The sequence below is a fragment of the Lutjanus erythropterus genome, chromosome 18 (assembly GCF_056507025.1).
Source record: "Lutjanus erythropterus isolate fLutEry1 chromosome 18, fLutEry1.hap2, whole genome shotgun sequence".
NCBI lineage: Eukaryota > Metazoa > Chordata > Actinopteri > Lutjaniformes > Lutjanidae > Lutjanus > Lutjanus erythropterus.
Window position 1 is genome coordinate 24,378,480 of NC_139334.1, and position 14,013 is coordinate 24,392,492.

Sequence of the window (14,013 nt, forward strand, 5' to 3'; positions counted from 1 at the left end):
CTTTAAGTGCCTTGCTCAAGGGAACTTTTTTTTTTTTTTTTTTTTTTTTTTTTTTTTTTTTTTTTTTTTTTTTTTTTTTTTTTTTTTTTTTTAAATACATGCACAGGGAGAAGAACATTATTTATTCACTTTCCACACTCTTTTTTACAGTCGGTTTTGAGCCATTTTTCCAACTTTATGGCTATTTTTCAGATGATAGACATCTTTGAACAAGTTTTTAGTGCAGAACGAGCTGCAGTGATGGTCACAACTCTAGAGAAAACCCTCCAAATTGATTTTGAAAGGATAGTTCAGATTTTTTGAAGTGGGGTTATATGGAGTACTTATTCAGAGTCAGTATATTACCTGCAGTGGTAGTTGATATGCCCCCAGTTTGGAGAAGCAGCAGAAGAGTACTAGTGTAGAAAGCAAAGTAATGTACTGCTGTGGACAGGGTCAGCAGCAAAATGTATTTTAGCAACCTTGAAAAAGGCCCACCTAAAAATAAATCAGTATCACTTTAAATATGTGCTATATTTAGAATATTCTGACCACTTTACCTTGCTGTCAGTCAGCCTTATCTGACAAGAAACTGCTGTCATATAAAATATTGCTCACCAGACTCCCTTGGAAAATTTTTTTTAACATGCACAACATGGGAGTTACTGGTCTGTCATGAGCTTGATTAAGTTTGTTTGTGTTATTGTGTGACTTTGGTGTTTTAAAGGGTTTAGATGGATTCACCATAATAACATAAACACATAAACCAATGGAGGTAAAATTACTGTTTTTGCAATGGAGTCTGGTGGTTGTGGAGAGAACGACTGGCTGAAAGATGGCTAAAATCTGTTTTGCTGCTGACTCTGTCCACAGCAGCGCATTACCAAACTTCCTACACCGGTGTTCCTGCTTCTGAAAACTGGGAGCGTGCCAAAAAGTCCAAACTGTCCCTTTAAAAACCTTTTGCACTGCAGATACATGAAGCCCAGACAAGTCAAAGACCTTTTATTGTACTACTAAAAAAAAAACTGCTAAAACAACAGATTCCTGACCATGGCCAGTGCCAGAGGTAGACTATGAGCGCCACATTGTTGGTGCTGAAGAGTGCGTCAACTGATATTTTGAAATGTCAGTGGAAACTGAGCCTGTGCTCCTGCAGCTCTGATGAGCCAGGCCTGCTCTCCGGGGGCAGAGATGGAAGTGGCTGAAAGGTCAGAGAACGAGGCGGGCTCTTTACCAGCCGGTCACTGGTTCAAAATCACATCAGCGACTACTGTTTTTATTTCGCTAACTGCTCCTGTGGAGTTGAGCCCCGTGTATACACATTCACACCAGGGAGCTGACCAGTGTGACCGCAGTCCTCCACTTTTGGCAAGCGTCCTCCCTGGATAAATAAAAGTTTAAAAAAAGTTGTCTGTGGACCTGAGAGGAGACAGACATGTTGTCTCCTAGAGTAAAAGAGTGACAGAGCCAGAACTGGCTGATGACGTCAGCGAGAAGGACAGACATGGTTACGTGAATTTATAAACATGGACTTTGAGTATATTTAGTCTTACTTTAGAAGCACATCTCATTAAATATTGCAGTGCTCGTGTCCTAAGGGGAGCAAGCAGAAACAGTCCAGTGTCCTGCCTGAGACCCCAAAAACCTATTTAAATAAATCTGATTTATGGAAATATAAAACAACTTCATGATCAGTGGCTTTGGGCAGTTTCTTCATCATGTCTTGCCTTGTGCTTGTCTGTGCTTGTTAGTTGTGACAAGGCAGCAACAAACGCACATCCAAAGGTTTGCTTCTGTATTTTATTTATTTTGTAAGGCAAGCCAATGAGGTAAATCCACACTTTAAAGGCACAGTATGTTAAGTTCTGCAGCTATGGGTCTCACATAACTAAAGACGTAGTTTGATGTTGTTGTGAAGTAGCGTGGGATTATGGGAGTTGTCTTCATGAGCAACCACCAGTGCTGATAAAAATCTATCTGACATGACTCAGGCAGAAATCATTTTCAAGGATGATGTGATGTATCACACTCACGTTAATCACACTTGCCGACTTCCATCCTCACTATCTGACGTAGCCGACGTGTCCTGCGTTTTCACAGAAGTTATAGCAGGAAATGTGCAATTACCTGGAATAAATTATGGATTTCTCGGGGTTTGACCATTATTTGAAATAGGGATAATGCTAATATACAACCCGACAAAATATTTAACATATGTCTGGCATTTTTAAACATCTTACTGCAGAAACGTTACATATTGTAGCTTTAAGTTTAACTGAAAAACCTATATGAACCTTTTTTTTCAAACAAAAGATAATGCATTATGCACAATGTTTTTGTTATTGTTTGTTAGCTTTATTAGCAGCATTCTGCGCATATTTGATTCTTTTTTTTAAGTCAGGTTTAATGTATACATACACTTTGCTCTATTTGTGTTTTTTAATTTATAATTATTATATTTAATAAAAATACCGGTGTAAGTTTACTGTACATATTGATATTGGAATTAGTTAGAATTGGAATTGGAATTATCATTGGCCCCAAAAATCCAATATCAGTCCACCTTATATAAAAAAAGACAATTTAGTCATCCTCATTTTGAAGATTTTGAGAAATGTGCAGGTTCATGATGTGCTGATTCCTCCCATGTTGTTTATTCACAACAAAATAGCTTGTAATACTAAACAGGTTTGCTTGCCGTAATAGCCGTAGTTATGTGTTTGTTGTTGTTTGTGGTTGTTTGTTGTACCTGTTAGTAATTTATTTGTCTTGTAGTCAAACGTATCTGTTGTGTTTAATCTGAATCTCACGCACACCTCAATAAGCCTTTCCCAGGCTTTGCCATTGTAAACAGGGATTGGTTCGTGAACTGCCTGCTTAAATAAAGCAACAGTATCATTACAACAAAACAGGCCTGCAGCATCTGCAAAGACTGTGTGAGCTTTGCCTTTCCTTGGCACACCACAGATATTATGAAACAAAACCGCGCATTACCATACAGAGGGAACAAATTTCACTCCAAAAATGGATTTGGTTGGGACTGCTGTTTTCCTAATGGACAGTGGGGCTGAAAAAAAGAGAGGGAGGGAGGGAGGGGGGAAATGCCAAGATCCAACCTTGACTCTAGACCTATCAATCTCTGCTGTTGTTGAGTGGCTGGCATCCAGAGACTGAGGAAGTGTGTGATCCTGGTCTGTAAAAATTTACACGCCTACAGAGAGGCGGAAAATGAAAGACATCTTCTCAGTCGGTTCCACTTTTCCCAAACTGTCTGGTGTTCACTTCAGGTCCAACATCTTAAACACGCTCTTTGACTCTGTGTCCGCTTTTGCTTTCTATGTTTGCAGCATACAGTCTTCAAGGGAATATTAGATTACAGGTATGATTTTAGGTGAGAATTTAGAGCTGGTTTTAAATCTTGGCACCACAGAACAATCTACCATCGGAGCGTGTCTCCTAATAAACACCAACACTATTTAGACTGTGGATCCAAATGCAAAGGTGTTCGGAGTTTTTCCTCATCCTCACCTTTGAGCTCCAGGTCTCTCCCCTCGGATGTGGAAGTTGGCGCTGGAGCCACCGGCAGTTGATCAATTTTCACCCAGTTTTTACCTGCAAGACAAAAGAATTACACATAGAGATACTTTATGCCACTAACTCTCGAGCTTTGTTATATCAAGTATATGGGAAAGCATTTTAGATTGAAGTTTTTCCAATCATACACAGATGTTTTGGGCAGATGTCCTCAAAATGCAAACTGGCACCAGTGGAAATTGAATTGTATATCATAACATGTGTTTTCAGGCTGCTTTTTGTGTGTGCAATGTGAAAGTAAAAACAGTTATTTAAAAAGTACATTTATCTACCACTAGAGACTTTGCTATATCATTTATACTATGTAGCTTAATATCCCTGGACCATTTTGAATTATGTTGCAAATAAGTGTGCAGGACTGCTTTGATGGCGTTATTGAATTGTTATATAATGGATGCATGAATATGATTGTGTACTTAGATTTTCAGGTATTTATTTCCTGGATTAGCTAGTAACACAAATTCCTATCTAGTTATTTTTTCTCCAGAAAATGAATTGTATCACAGTGATGTTGGAAGCACGTTTTCCACTCATTTCAGTATGTTGTGAAAATGTTATGACTAGATTATTTATTTAATCTCTCAGAGTTATTTCCTTGTCGAGCAATACTGCAGTTCTAAGCTCTGACTCTTAAGAAAACCTGTGTTGGTGCATTCATGGAAACGTATAATGTATAAGACCACCAGATAAGAACTGTGTCAAAATAAAGGAAAAGGTCAACCTTATACAATCACACAGAGTACAATTATAGAGGCAGATTGATTCTCTGTATTTCACCCATCCTAGTACTAGGTTAAATGCTTATCTTTGTATTAGGAGCAATGGGTAGCCAGAGTACAGCACCTGAGGACCAACTCCAGATGTAAACCAGCACCTTGTGCAGGGATACTGACAGGAGAATTGACCTCATATGCATGTTTTTGATGGTGGGGGAAACTGGAGCACCCACAGAAAACATACACAGGCATGGGAAGAACATGCAAACTGCATGCAGAAACGCCGTATCCGAACCAGGATTCAAATGTATTATCTGTGTTAATGTTAATGTGAATACCATAGTTTTTTTTTTTTAAACAAAAAATGTCAGATGAATCTCAAATGAGTTTCCTTGAGCGCATCCTGGGGGATTACTGATTGCAAAAAAGTGTAAAGTCTCTTTTCGTAGCATGCATAGGCAGAGTTGAACCCTCACCTCGACACCGGCCGCGGTGTGCCAGTGTCAGTGTTTTATCTTTGCAGCGTGCCCTCTGCAGTTCACAGCCAGTCTCATAGCTCCGCCCGTCCGAGCCGCACACCGGCTTCCCCTGCGTCCGCGAGCAGATGACCCCGCAGTGACTGTCTCTGTCTCCAATCAGCCACTGCAATGAGAAATACGGCAACATGTTGGCATGACAGATGAGAAATTTAACTCGGCTCAGGTTTCACATAACATGACAGACACATCTAAAGATTTCTAAAGCTTTTTCTCTCATTCCTTGAAAAATTGATTTGCTCTTTATGTTTGGGTCTTTTTCTTTTTTTTTCTATTTTCACTGTTTGAACAAAGGCTGCATTCAGCTGAATCTGAGATTGTGCCAAACTAACGTACAAATTGGACTCATGAGTCACTTGCCCATTCTGCTCACAACATTTCTTTGCTCCTGAAACACTTGTCGGCCGCTGCCTTTCTTTGTTTAGGCCTCTTTAACGAGGGTGTGAGCAGCTCTGCAATGAAGCTCGACTCAGAGGCTAATTTATCGAATTGATCTTTGGCTGGAGACAGGTTGAACCTTGATTAAGTTTCAAAGGAGCCAAACCACGTTTAGAGCGATGGGAATCCTCGCCCCCCGCCCCTCTTCCCAGATCTTTACTCATGATCTATTAGTGAGTCGATTCTACTCTACTGCTGGAAGGCGGCCGTCTCTCTGACAGCAGTAATGGTTCTTGGCTTCGCAGCTGCTTCAAATATATTTAAGGTCTAAAGGATTTCAGGGGAGCACAAACATTGCCAAAAAGATGGAGCTGTGGGTTAGCGAGGAGAGAGAGTAGGTGTGCATTGAGCAGCACCAGAATCCTCTGCTGTGAAAAGTGGCCCAGCAGCCCACCTGAGCCAACTCCTTGTTGAAAATGTTTCAACTATTTGAAAAAATACAAGCAGCTCTTGATTTGTCTTATCTCGCAAGTGATGATTCAACTTTGTGGCTGCTTAGAACACCTGTTTCGTGACAGACAAAAAAAAAAAAAAAAAAGAAAGAAAAATCAAGCAATTCTCAAGTGGGAAACTTTCTCAAACGCATTTTTCACCCAAGGCCTCTCAAGCAATTACCAGAATGCTTGTTGGAGCTCTGAATCCGACACAGGAGATCTCATTAAGGGCAGGTACGGAGGCAAGAAGGTGGTGGAAAATGAGACGCAGCCAGCAACAAAAGGCACAGTTTCCACCCTTCACTTGCCAAGTCCTATCAGACGATCTGAGGCAGTTCTCAAAAATGATCCACAGTAGAAATGCATTTATGGAGCTTGCATGTACACAAGCACAATTTCTCTCTTTGTCATTCTCCTTCTCCCTCCTCACCCCAATGCCCGACTCCAAAAAAAAAAAAAAAATCTTTATTTTGAACAACATCAAAAATGTTGCTTGGAGACGGATTTTCTCCAACATATAAAGAGCAATCAGACAGACCTGAACAAAGTGTAGATGGTAACGAAGCCAAACCACTGATGTCATGAATGAGCTGGTGTACAACTGGATCTCATCTGCAAATGAATCACCAGGAGTTTTCATCTAACGTGTCCTAAAGAGATTAACTGCATGGCAATCTCTTTGTTTCCTCTGGTAATGCAGCACTGTACGTCTATCTGTGCCTTTGCATTGGCATGGTTTTTATTATAGTAAATCTAGAAGTCAGACTGCTCCAGAAACTGTCTGAATTCTCCATCCATTCTGCCCTTTAACGACTACCAATAAAATCATACTTTAGATATCCACCAGTGACACTATTTTCCTGGATTATTTGACTTTCATAGATCACTTGACACTTAAACTAATTACCTAAAATCTGCTGTTTGCTGAAAGAGTTACGTTTAGAAATAACTATGTTTTTAGGGCAGGTTCATTTTTATTTATTTTTTTATTTTTTTAAAGGCACAAATTAATAACACTAAACAGTCATCCACACCAAGAACTATAACTATAAAAATCTCATTTTAAAAATTGTTCTAACTCAAGTGAATGGCGAAGTCCGAATTGCAGCTTTACAGTTGTAGGTGTGGACTCCACATCCACATCCACGCGACCCTTGAAGCTGATAATTGGATGTATGTGAAGCGTCTTTGCAGACATCCACATATCTCCATTTTTGTTGTTACAGCACAAACTTGTCCATGCGGCCTTTTCACCAGTCTTGTAGACACCAATCTCCTCTGCCTGTGTGGAACACTTCATCCAAGCAGACTCCTGCTTAGGACGCCTGTGGTGTCCCCCAATGTCTGTGTACATGTCTATTTGGGAATATAATCCAGGCTTTGCTAGCATGTAGCTCTGTAAGGCAGCACTTGAACTGATGCTAATGTGAGCATGCTAATGCACTGGTGATGACACTGTTGATATACTGATGTTTAACATGTTACACATACCACGTTCACCATCTTAATTTAGCGTTTTATCATGCTAACAGTTATAATTAGCACTAAACAGAAAGTTCAACTGAAGGCGAAAGGAATGTCAATAGTTTTGCAGGTATTTTGTTATTGGATGAATTCAAATTCTGAAACGCTAGATGAAAAGTTAAACTTTATTTTTCATCCTGGACCCAATTTTCCTATGTTTTTGTGGCTAAGTGACTAATGTGGATGCTCCATCAATTATCAACTCTGGCTAAGTTGAAATAAACACTTAATTCACCGCTTTAGATGTGAAACTATCGAGGTTGGAATCTCATAAACCACATGCACACAGGATAAGTGAAGTCTTTGTTTTACTTGGACTGACATTATTCCCCTGCATGTCAAAAGGCTCTGCATAACATCAACATTTCTGAGCATCTGTTCATCAGCAGCCACATTAATAAAATAGTTTACAGTTGTTTTGCCCACTTTCATTTGCAGCTAACCCGCTCAGTAATCGTCACTCATTTTAAACGTCATTCATATATATGATTTTATTATAACCCCAAATTACTAAGATGCAGATTTGCATGGGACTGATTCATCACAGGACCTCTGCATTTGGCAAAATATGGTAGATAATCTGTGGTGGAATTATTGCTTTATAAATCACAGACATGGCAGATTCTCTTGGAATTTAAATCACAGACAACCTCTACAGTTATTACAAATTACTAGATGTTCCCAGGAAGTACTAGTCATGTGCAGGTAGAGCTTTAGACACAAAAACATGGGAAAATAAGGTTGAAAAGTGCTTAAGGCTACCATTTAAGGGATCACCAACATTATTCTAACCAAATTTCATGGCCATTCATCCAAGTACTGTCAAAACATTTCACTGAACTTCATGGTGGCGCTAGAAGAAAAGTTATAAAATTAGGATTCATCCTTTGGGATCCATGAATGTCTGAAGAGAATTTTTTGCCAATCCATCCAATAGCTGTTGAGATATTTCAGTCTGAACCAAAGTAGCGAAGCAACCGAAGATCCCTAGAGTCACGCTGCCAGTGTGGCTAAAAAATGATGCAGACTCACCCAGCCACAGTGGCAGTGTACTGTTACTACTTGAATTTTATTTTCTTTGTCATCTTCTGGCAAATATTTCTCTCTGTCTGATGACCTGGAAACATCACATGAGTTCAGACTTGTTACAGCACGAATCACAAATCCAAAATGTGGTAAAGAAAATGAGAAGCAGGTCAGAAAATAATCTATTTACAGTCGTTTGTGGTTTTTTACTTTGCCGATACTAGAGAGTAACTGCCAGAGCTGACAGTTATGACAGTCATGAACATTAATTTCTAGATCCCAGCAATGCAATCAACATCCAAAATTCCAAAAGTGAAATATCTGCCAACTGGTGAGCTAATAACACGTGTCCAGTGCAAATTAACCGACTTTCAAGACTTGAGACCTGCCGTTTTCTGGCTTGTTTTAATGCTCTTACTGGATGGAGCCTCGTTGGAAAAAATGTGAAATTATTTCACCCTAAGGCAGGATATTTTAACTATACCTGAAAAATAAGATTTTTATGCCATAATGTAACACAGAGTCGATTGTTTGGGATGTTTTTCTGCAGTAGAACAACTATCCCGGTAATTATCACAGCTGTCACAGCTGTCAGCACAGGCAGATACTCTATTATCTGTACAGAAAAAAGGCAAAATTGCTCTTTTCCTGAAATAGAAAAACGCAGTGGAGCTTCAGTATCTGCCAGATAAAATCAGGAGGTGAAGTAACAGGGTGGCAGGGTGGTCCAGAGTTTAAGAAAGTGTCCTGGAACCGGAGGGTCGCAGGTCTTAACTCCACGTAAAACAATGTAGCTGTTGAAATATCCAAATTCTGAGAACAGAGACTCTTTTGGCTGCTTTAACTCCTCCATGAAATGTTGATACTTCCCTTAAATTAAAACTAAAAACCCTCGTATAACAAGGTGAAAGGAAATTCAAACAAAAGCGGGGAATAATACTTAAGAGGATACAATGGGACACGACTCGCCTCGTCGTAACAATACGTCCAGAACAAGCCAGACAGTTTAATGCGATTTTAGTCTTGGCATTGAGGCATGGTAGAAAAACTCTCGTCAGACAGCTCAGAGTAAAACTAAATCATGATGTGCCTCTTTATGAGAAAGTGCAGACAGGGAGGAAAACATAGCACATCGTTTCATTTTTAACTTGCGTGTCCTCCTCTTGGCTTCAGAGAAGGACAGGAATAATTCAGTAGTCGGAAAAAAACATCTGCATTGTTTCTGTTTTTTTCCAAAATAAAGAAGCTTATGAATCATTTCTTATTATATATACCGCTAGTGTACACTCTTAGAAGTAAAGACTCCGAAAGGGTTCTTCATGAAGGGCTGATGTTCTTCCCAGAACCAGCTGCTCCTGAAGAACGCTTTTTGAAGGAAGGGTTTGTCAAGGGTTTTTGGTAGAACCTCTTGGACAGGTTCTAGATAAAACCCTTGAAATACTAAAAGGTTCCTAGAGGAATCCCCTGAGTGTCTTCTGGATAAAATCCTTGAAATATAAAAAGGTTGTCAGCAGAACCTCCTGTGTGGGTTCTTGTTAGCACCCTCAGAATGTGGAATGGTTCTGGATAGAACCCCCAGAGAGGGCTCTAATGGGAGTATTATGTGATAGGGCTCTCTATAGAACCTCCTATAGGGGGTTTTGGGTGAAACGGTTAACAGATGGTTCTAGGTATAACCTTTTATGTTGGGTTCTAGGTAGGCAAACAAAAAGGGTTCTTCTGTGGGGACAAGCCGACGAACCCTTTATGGTTCTAGTTAGCGCTGTTATTTCTTAGAGTGAAGTATAATAAAAGAATAAAGCAGTTACATGTTTCTTCCACAGCAGACGTGGTTAAAAAGAGTGAACTAGATCCAAAGTGCTGCGGACGGAAAGCAGTTTGTCTTTGTGATGAACTGTTAAATCCTTAAATCAGCATCCAAAGCCAGCTATTCTAAAAAAGAGTGATTCAGGTCTATCCGGCCGCTCCTCCAGGTTAAGAGCCACAGAGTCTGGCCTCTGCCCACAGACTGACCCGTCCTCCCCATCCCTGACTCACAACCTTAATGGATGCAGCTCTTCTACCTCCACTGTCATAATAAAACATTAAATCACAGATTTTGAGACGGCATTGTCCGGTAAGTGGAAATAAACACTCCTACCACGTCTCCCACACGTAGTCATTTCTTAGTCATACTGTCCCACCCACAGACTCGTCTCCCGTAAAGGTGAAACCAGAGACTCTGGCAGATCATAAAAAGTTCCTCAATTTATGGCTGAATGTTCTTTTACTTGAGATGAAGATTTAAAAAATTAAAGGTACTCTTAAGGGAACTTTTAAGATTTAGATGGTGACTATCCAGTAGGTCTTTTACCCTGATTTACCCTTGTGCACATAAAAACATATACATTTATTTATTTTAACTTTGCTTTAGGTAAAGTTCAACATATGTACATTAAGCTGGAGCACTTTTGAACAGTTATCTAATAATACACAAAAAATACAAGAAAAGATGCTCTCATTGCGTGGAAGTTTATGTTCATTTTGCTTTCAATACCCAGGCACACATTGCTAACCAACCACTCTTTTTTTTTTTTGACAAAATACAAATTGACATTAAATACAAGAGGCACCTGTTGTCCCCATGTCTTCACCACACTAGTCAGCATGTCTGCGAGGTTGTCTGACATTGCTGAACAACCTCTGTTGGACAGAGAGGCTAAAGAAGACGGCATAAGGGTAGGCTCTGATTGAGGAGCACGCTGGATTGCATCTCCCAGTCAGTACTGATGAGGTGACAGGTTGTTGTATATGTTTCATTTGCAAGAGCTGTCTGGCAGTTGTTGGTCAGAGCTAATTTGTCCGTCCTGGCTACCTTAACCTTCGGCTCATCATTATTGTTAAAGTGTTTTTCAATGCATTGTGCTAAAAATACCAAACTGACCAGCGCACATCAACACACATCAATTAATGTTATTTGTTATTTGTTAATCCTTACAAATGTTTCATCCTTGCAAAAACATCAACAAGTATTTTTAGCGAAAGTTCTGTGCTAGACTGTTTCCTAGCTAGCGGTTCCCCCCCCCCTGTTTCCAGTCTATATGCTATGCTAACTGGCTCTAGCTTCGGCTCGGTCTGAATCTTCTCATTGAACTGTCATCCAGAAAGCAGATAAGCCTGTTTCCCAAAATGTTGACCTGTTCCTTCTGGTGGCATATGGCCAGTTACTGATGAAATCCTTATGAGAAGATGTGCAATTTACAGCACAGAATTCAAAATAAACACATACATAATTTTCAAAATCATAAATTGCTTGTGTGTAGCCATACATGCCAAATAACTGTTTCAGATTAAAACAACTGAGGCAAAAACATCTATGCAGAGACAAAAATCCAGCCTCCTGGAGAGAATATCAAATGGCAGACGTTACACTAAACCCTATCTAATCTAATCTGCTGACTCAGCCTCTCTGCACTGTGTCCCAGCCACCTCTCAGGTCTCACAACAGTTTGTACAGAACCACTGCTCTACATGAGGTCCTCACTACAGTAAATGTGCACGTGGTTCACATTTGACTACTGCCAAAATAAAGTTCACTCACACCAGCAGTTCACATGGTGTCTGAAAAACGACTCTCTTAAGTAGCAGCGACAACCTGATGAGTGAGGTCTGTCTTTTAGCACCAAACAAAGCAGTTTGCGAGCAATCAGCAATGCATTAAACAACAGCCTAACACTTTTTTGTGGTTTCCCGCTTACCAAATACTCCCTGAATTGTCCTGATGTGGTAAACCCCACCCATCTGGCGACTTAAGGAGGTTAAAACAAACGCTTAGGAGTTATTTTCAGTTACTGCCTGACCCGCGTCTGTTTGACAGCAATCAGCTGCTGCAGTATTGGCCAGGATGACGGGACCTGGCATTATCTCCTGAGGGAAAACAGCCCCTCCTGTTAGGCCAATAACGGCTGGGGTGAAGACCCGCCCGACGTCCCATAATCAAAACCAAACAAACACATCTAAATTAAACACACTAACACATAACAGGGGCTATTGCTGGATCCGCTGAGGAACACGCGCTGCTCAAAATAACATTAATTACCTAAACCTGTGGGGAGAAACTCGCTCATACTCCCTTTCTGCAGATGATTATGCAAAGTTTTACATCGTAGTGCAACAGGGAGCACATCAAAGATTTACAGAGAGGCCAAAGCGCCAAATAACATAAAAGAGTATTAAATGCAACCCTGAGGGAATAATCTCACTTTAACAACCACTCAGAGGCCCTTTCTTTGATTAACAAATAGGAGAACACGAAGAAATATATATTTTCTATCTTTAATGGACAGATAGAAAGCTTAGACATAAATCCACTAACACATGGAGAACATGGTATTCTCTTCTGCCTGATTGCTCACCAATGAGATGAAGTCAAAGATGAGCTGAAGGTGAAACATCAGGGGAGTTGCACGATGGTTTGGTGCTGATGTCTTGACCGGGAAACAATGAGATCTCACATTTAACAAGCCAAATTCCCCCTACACACACACACACACAATCTCACATCTCTCACACACATCTCAGCCAGGAGCACACGGCGCTCTGAGCGCTCTCTCCACCACTCATAAAATAAGTGAAATGCAACCCCCATTGTGCAACCATTACAGCATTAGCAAAATGGTCTTTTTTTACCGTCACTGGCAGGGAATCTGTTCCAGCCCGAGCCACAGCAGTGGAACAAGAAGAAAGAATATGATTAAAAAATAATAATTTTTATGTATGCTCGCTTAAAGGTCTGACGGGGGAAAAAGCGGGCTATGTGAAACGGAACAAAGGTAGTAAATAAACAAATCTGTGGATTACGTCTCCTACAGTAAATGCAATTAAGTTCAACTTTCCAACCAGCTCAGGGTAGAGCTCATTTCTTTGGATAGACTGAGTATAAAAACAGACATATAACACAATATAAACTGTTTATCCCTTTACTACACTTATCAGCTCTTGATTTAGTAAGGAACAGACTTGCTAAAATTCTTTTTTAACAACATGCCAGCTGATTTATATCCCAGATACACCAGTGTTGACAGTAATAAGAAGAATGTGGACAAATACAAATCTGGCTAAACTAAACTTCAGAATGAACACAACACTATTATTTAGATTTTTTCCCCCAACCAGCCATATCTCTCCCAACACTGTATGCAAAATTTGACACAAATTTAAACTCCTACATTACCCACAATCCAACTCAACTGCCAACAGCTTGGTCATAGATTGAGGTGCATTACAGTGGTAGCGGCTAATGTAGCCTTGAGTCGCTTGTCTCAAGCAGAGATGAGGAACAGGCTCCAGAAGTCAGGTAACCTGAAGTGAACCTGACTGAAGTCTCATCACTCATTTCTGTAACGTGTTTATCTGTAGCATGAAAATCTATCAGAAGATTCTTTAAATTTGCCCGAGTTCTATGATTCATCACAGCAAACATCAAGTCCGAATTAGCATTTGAATTTCCAAAATATTTTTTTAAGTTAGACGATGACATAATGTAATACAGACTTTTTAATGGTCCAGTGTGGAAGATTTACGGGATTTTTTTTGGCAGAATATGGCAGAAATGGAACATAATATCCAGAGGTACGTTTCCATCAGTGGATAAACACCAGAAAATAAGAATCACTGTGTCTCAGTTACTTTAAAATGAGCCGTTTTATATCTACAGAGGTTGTGGGTCCTCCTCTGTGCAGGTTGGCATGTTGCACCGCCATGTTTCTACAGCAGCTCAGAACA

The 14,013-nt window shown here is 40.1% G+C and overlaps 1 protein-coding gene across 6 annotated transcripts in view; it reads right to left on the reverse strand.

The window, feature by feature from the left end:
- The window catches only part of smoc1 (SPARC related modular calcium binding 1), a 62,345-nt gene that overhangs the window by 34,746 nt on the left and 13,586 nt on the right, over positions 1-14,013 (reverse strand). For all 6 annotated transcript variants that reach the window (XM_084742445.1, XM_084742444.1, XM_084742443.1 and 3 more), the window contains exons 2-3: positions 4,769-4,934; positions 3,511-3,594 (exon numbers count right to left, since the gene is read on the reverse strand). In XM_084742445.1, the coding sequence (XP_084598571.1) occupies positions 3,511-3,594; positions 4,769-4,934 (250 nt within the window). The remainder of the gene's footprint in view (positions 1-3,510; positions 3,595-4,768; positions 4,935-14,013) is intronic.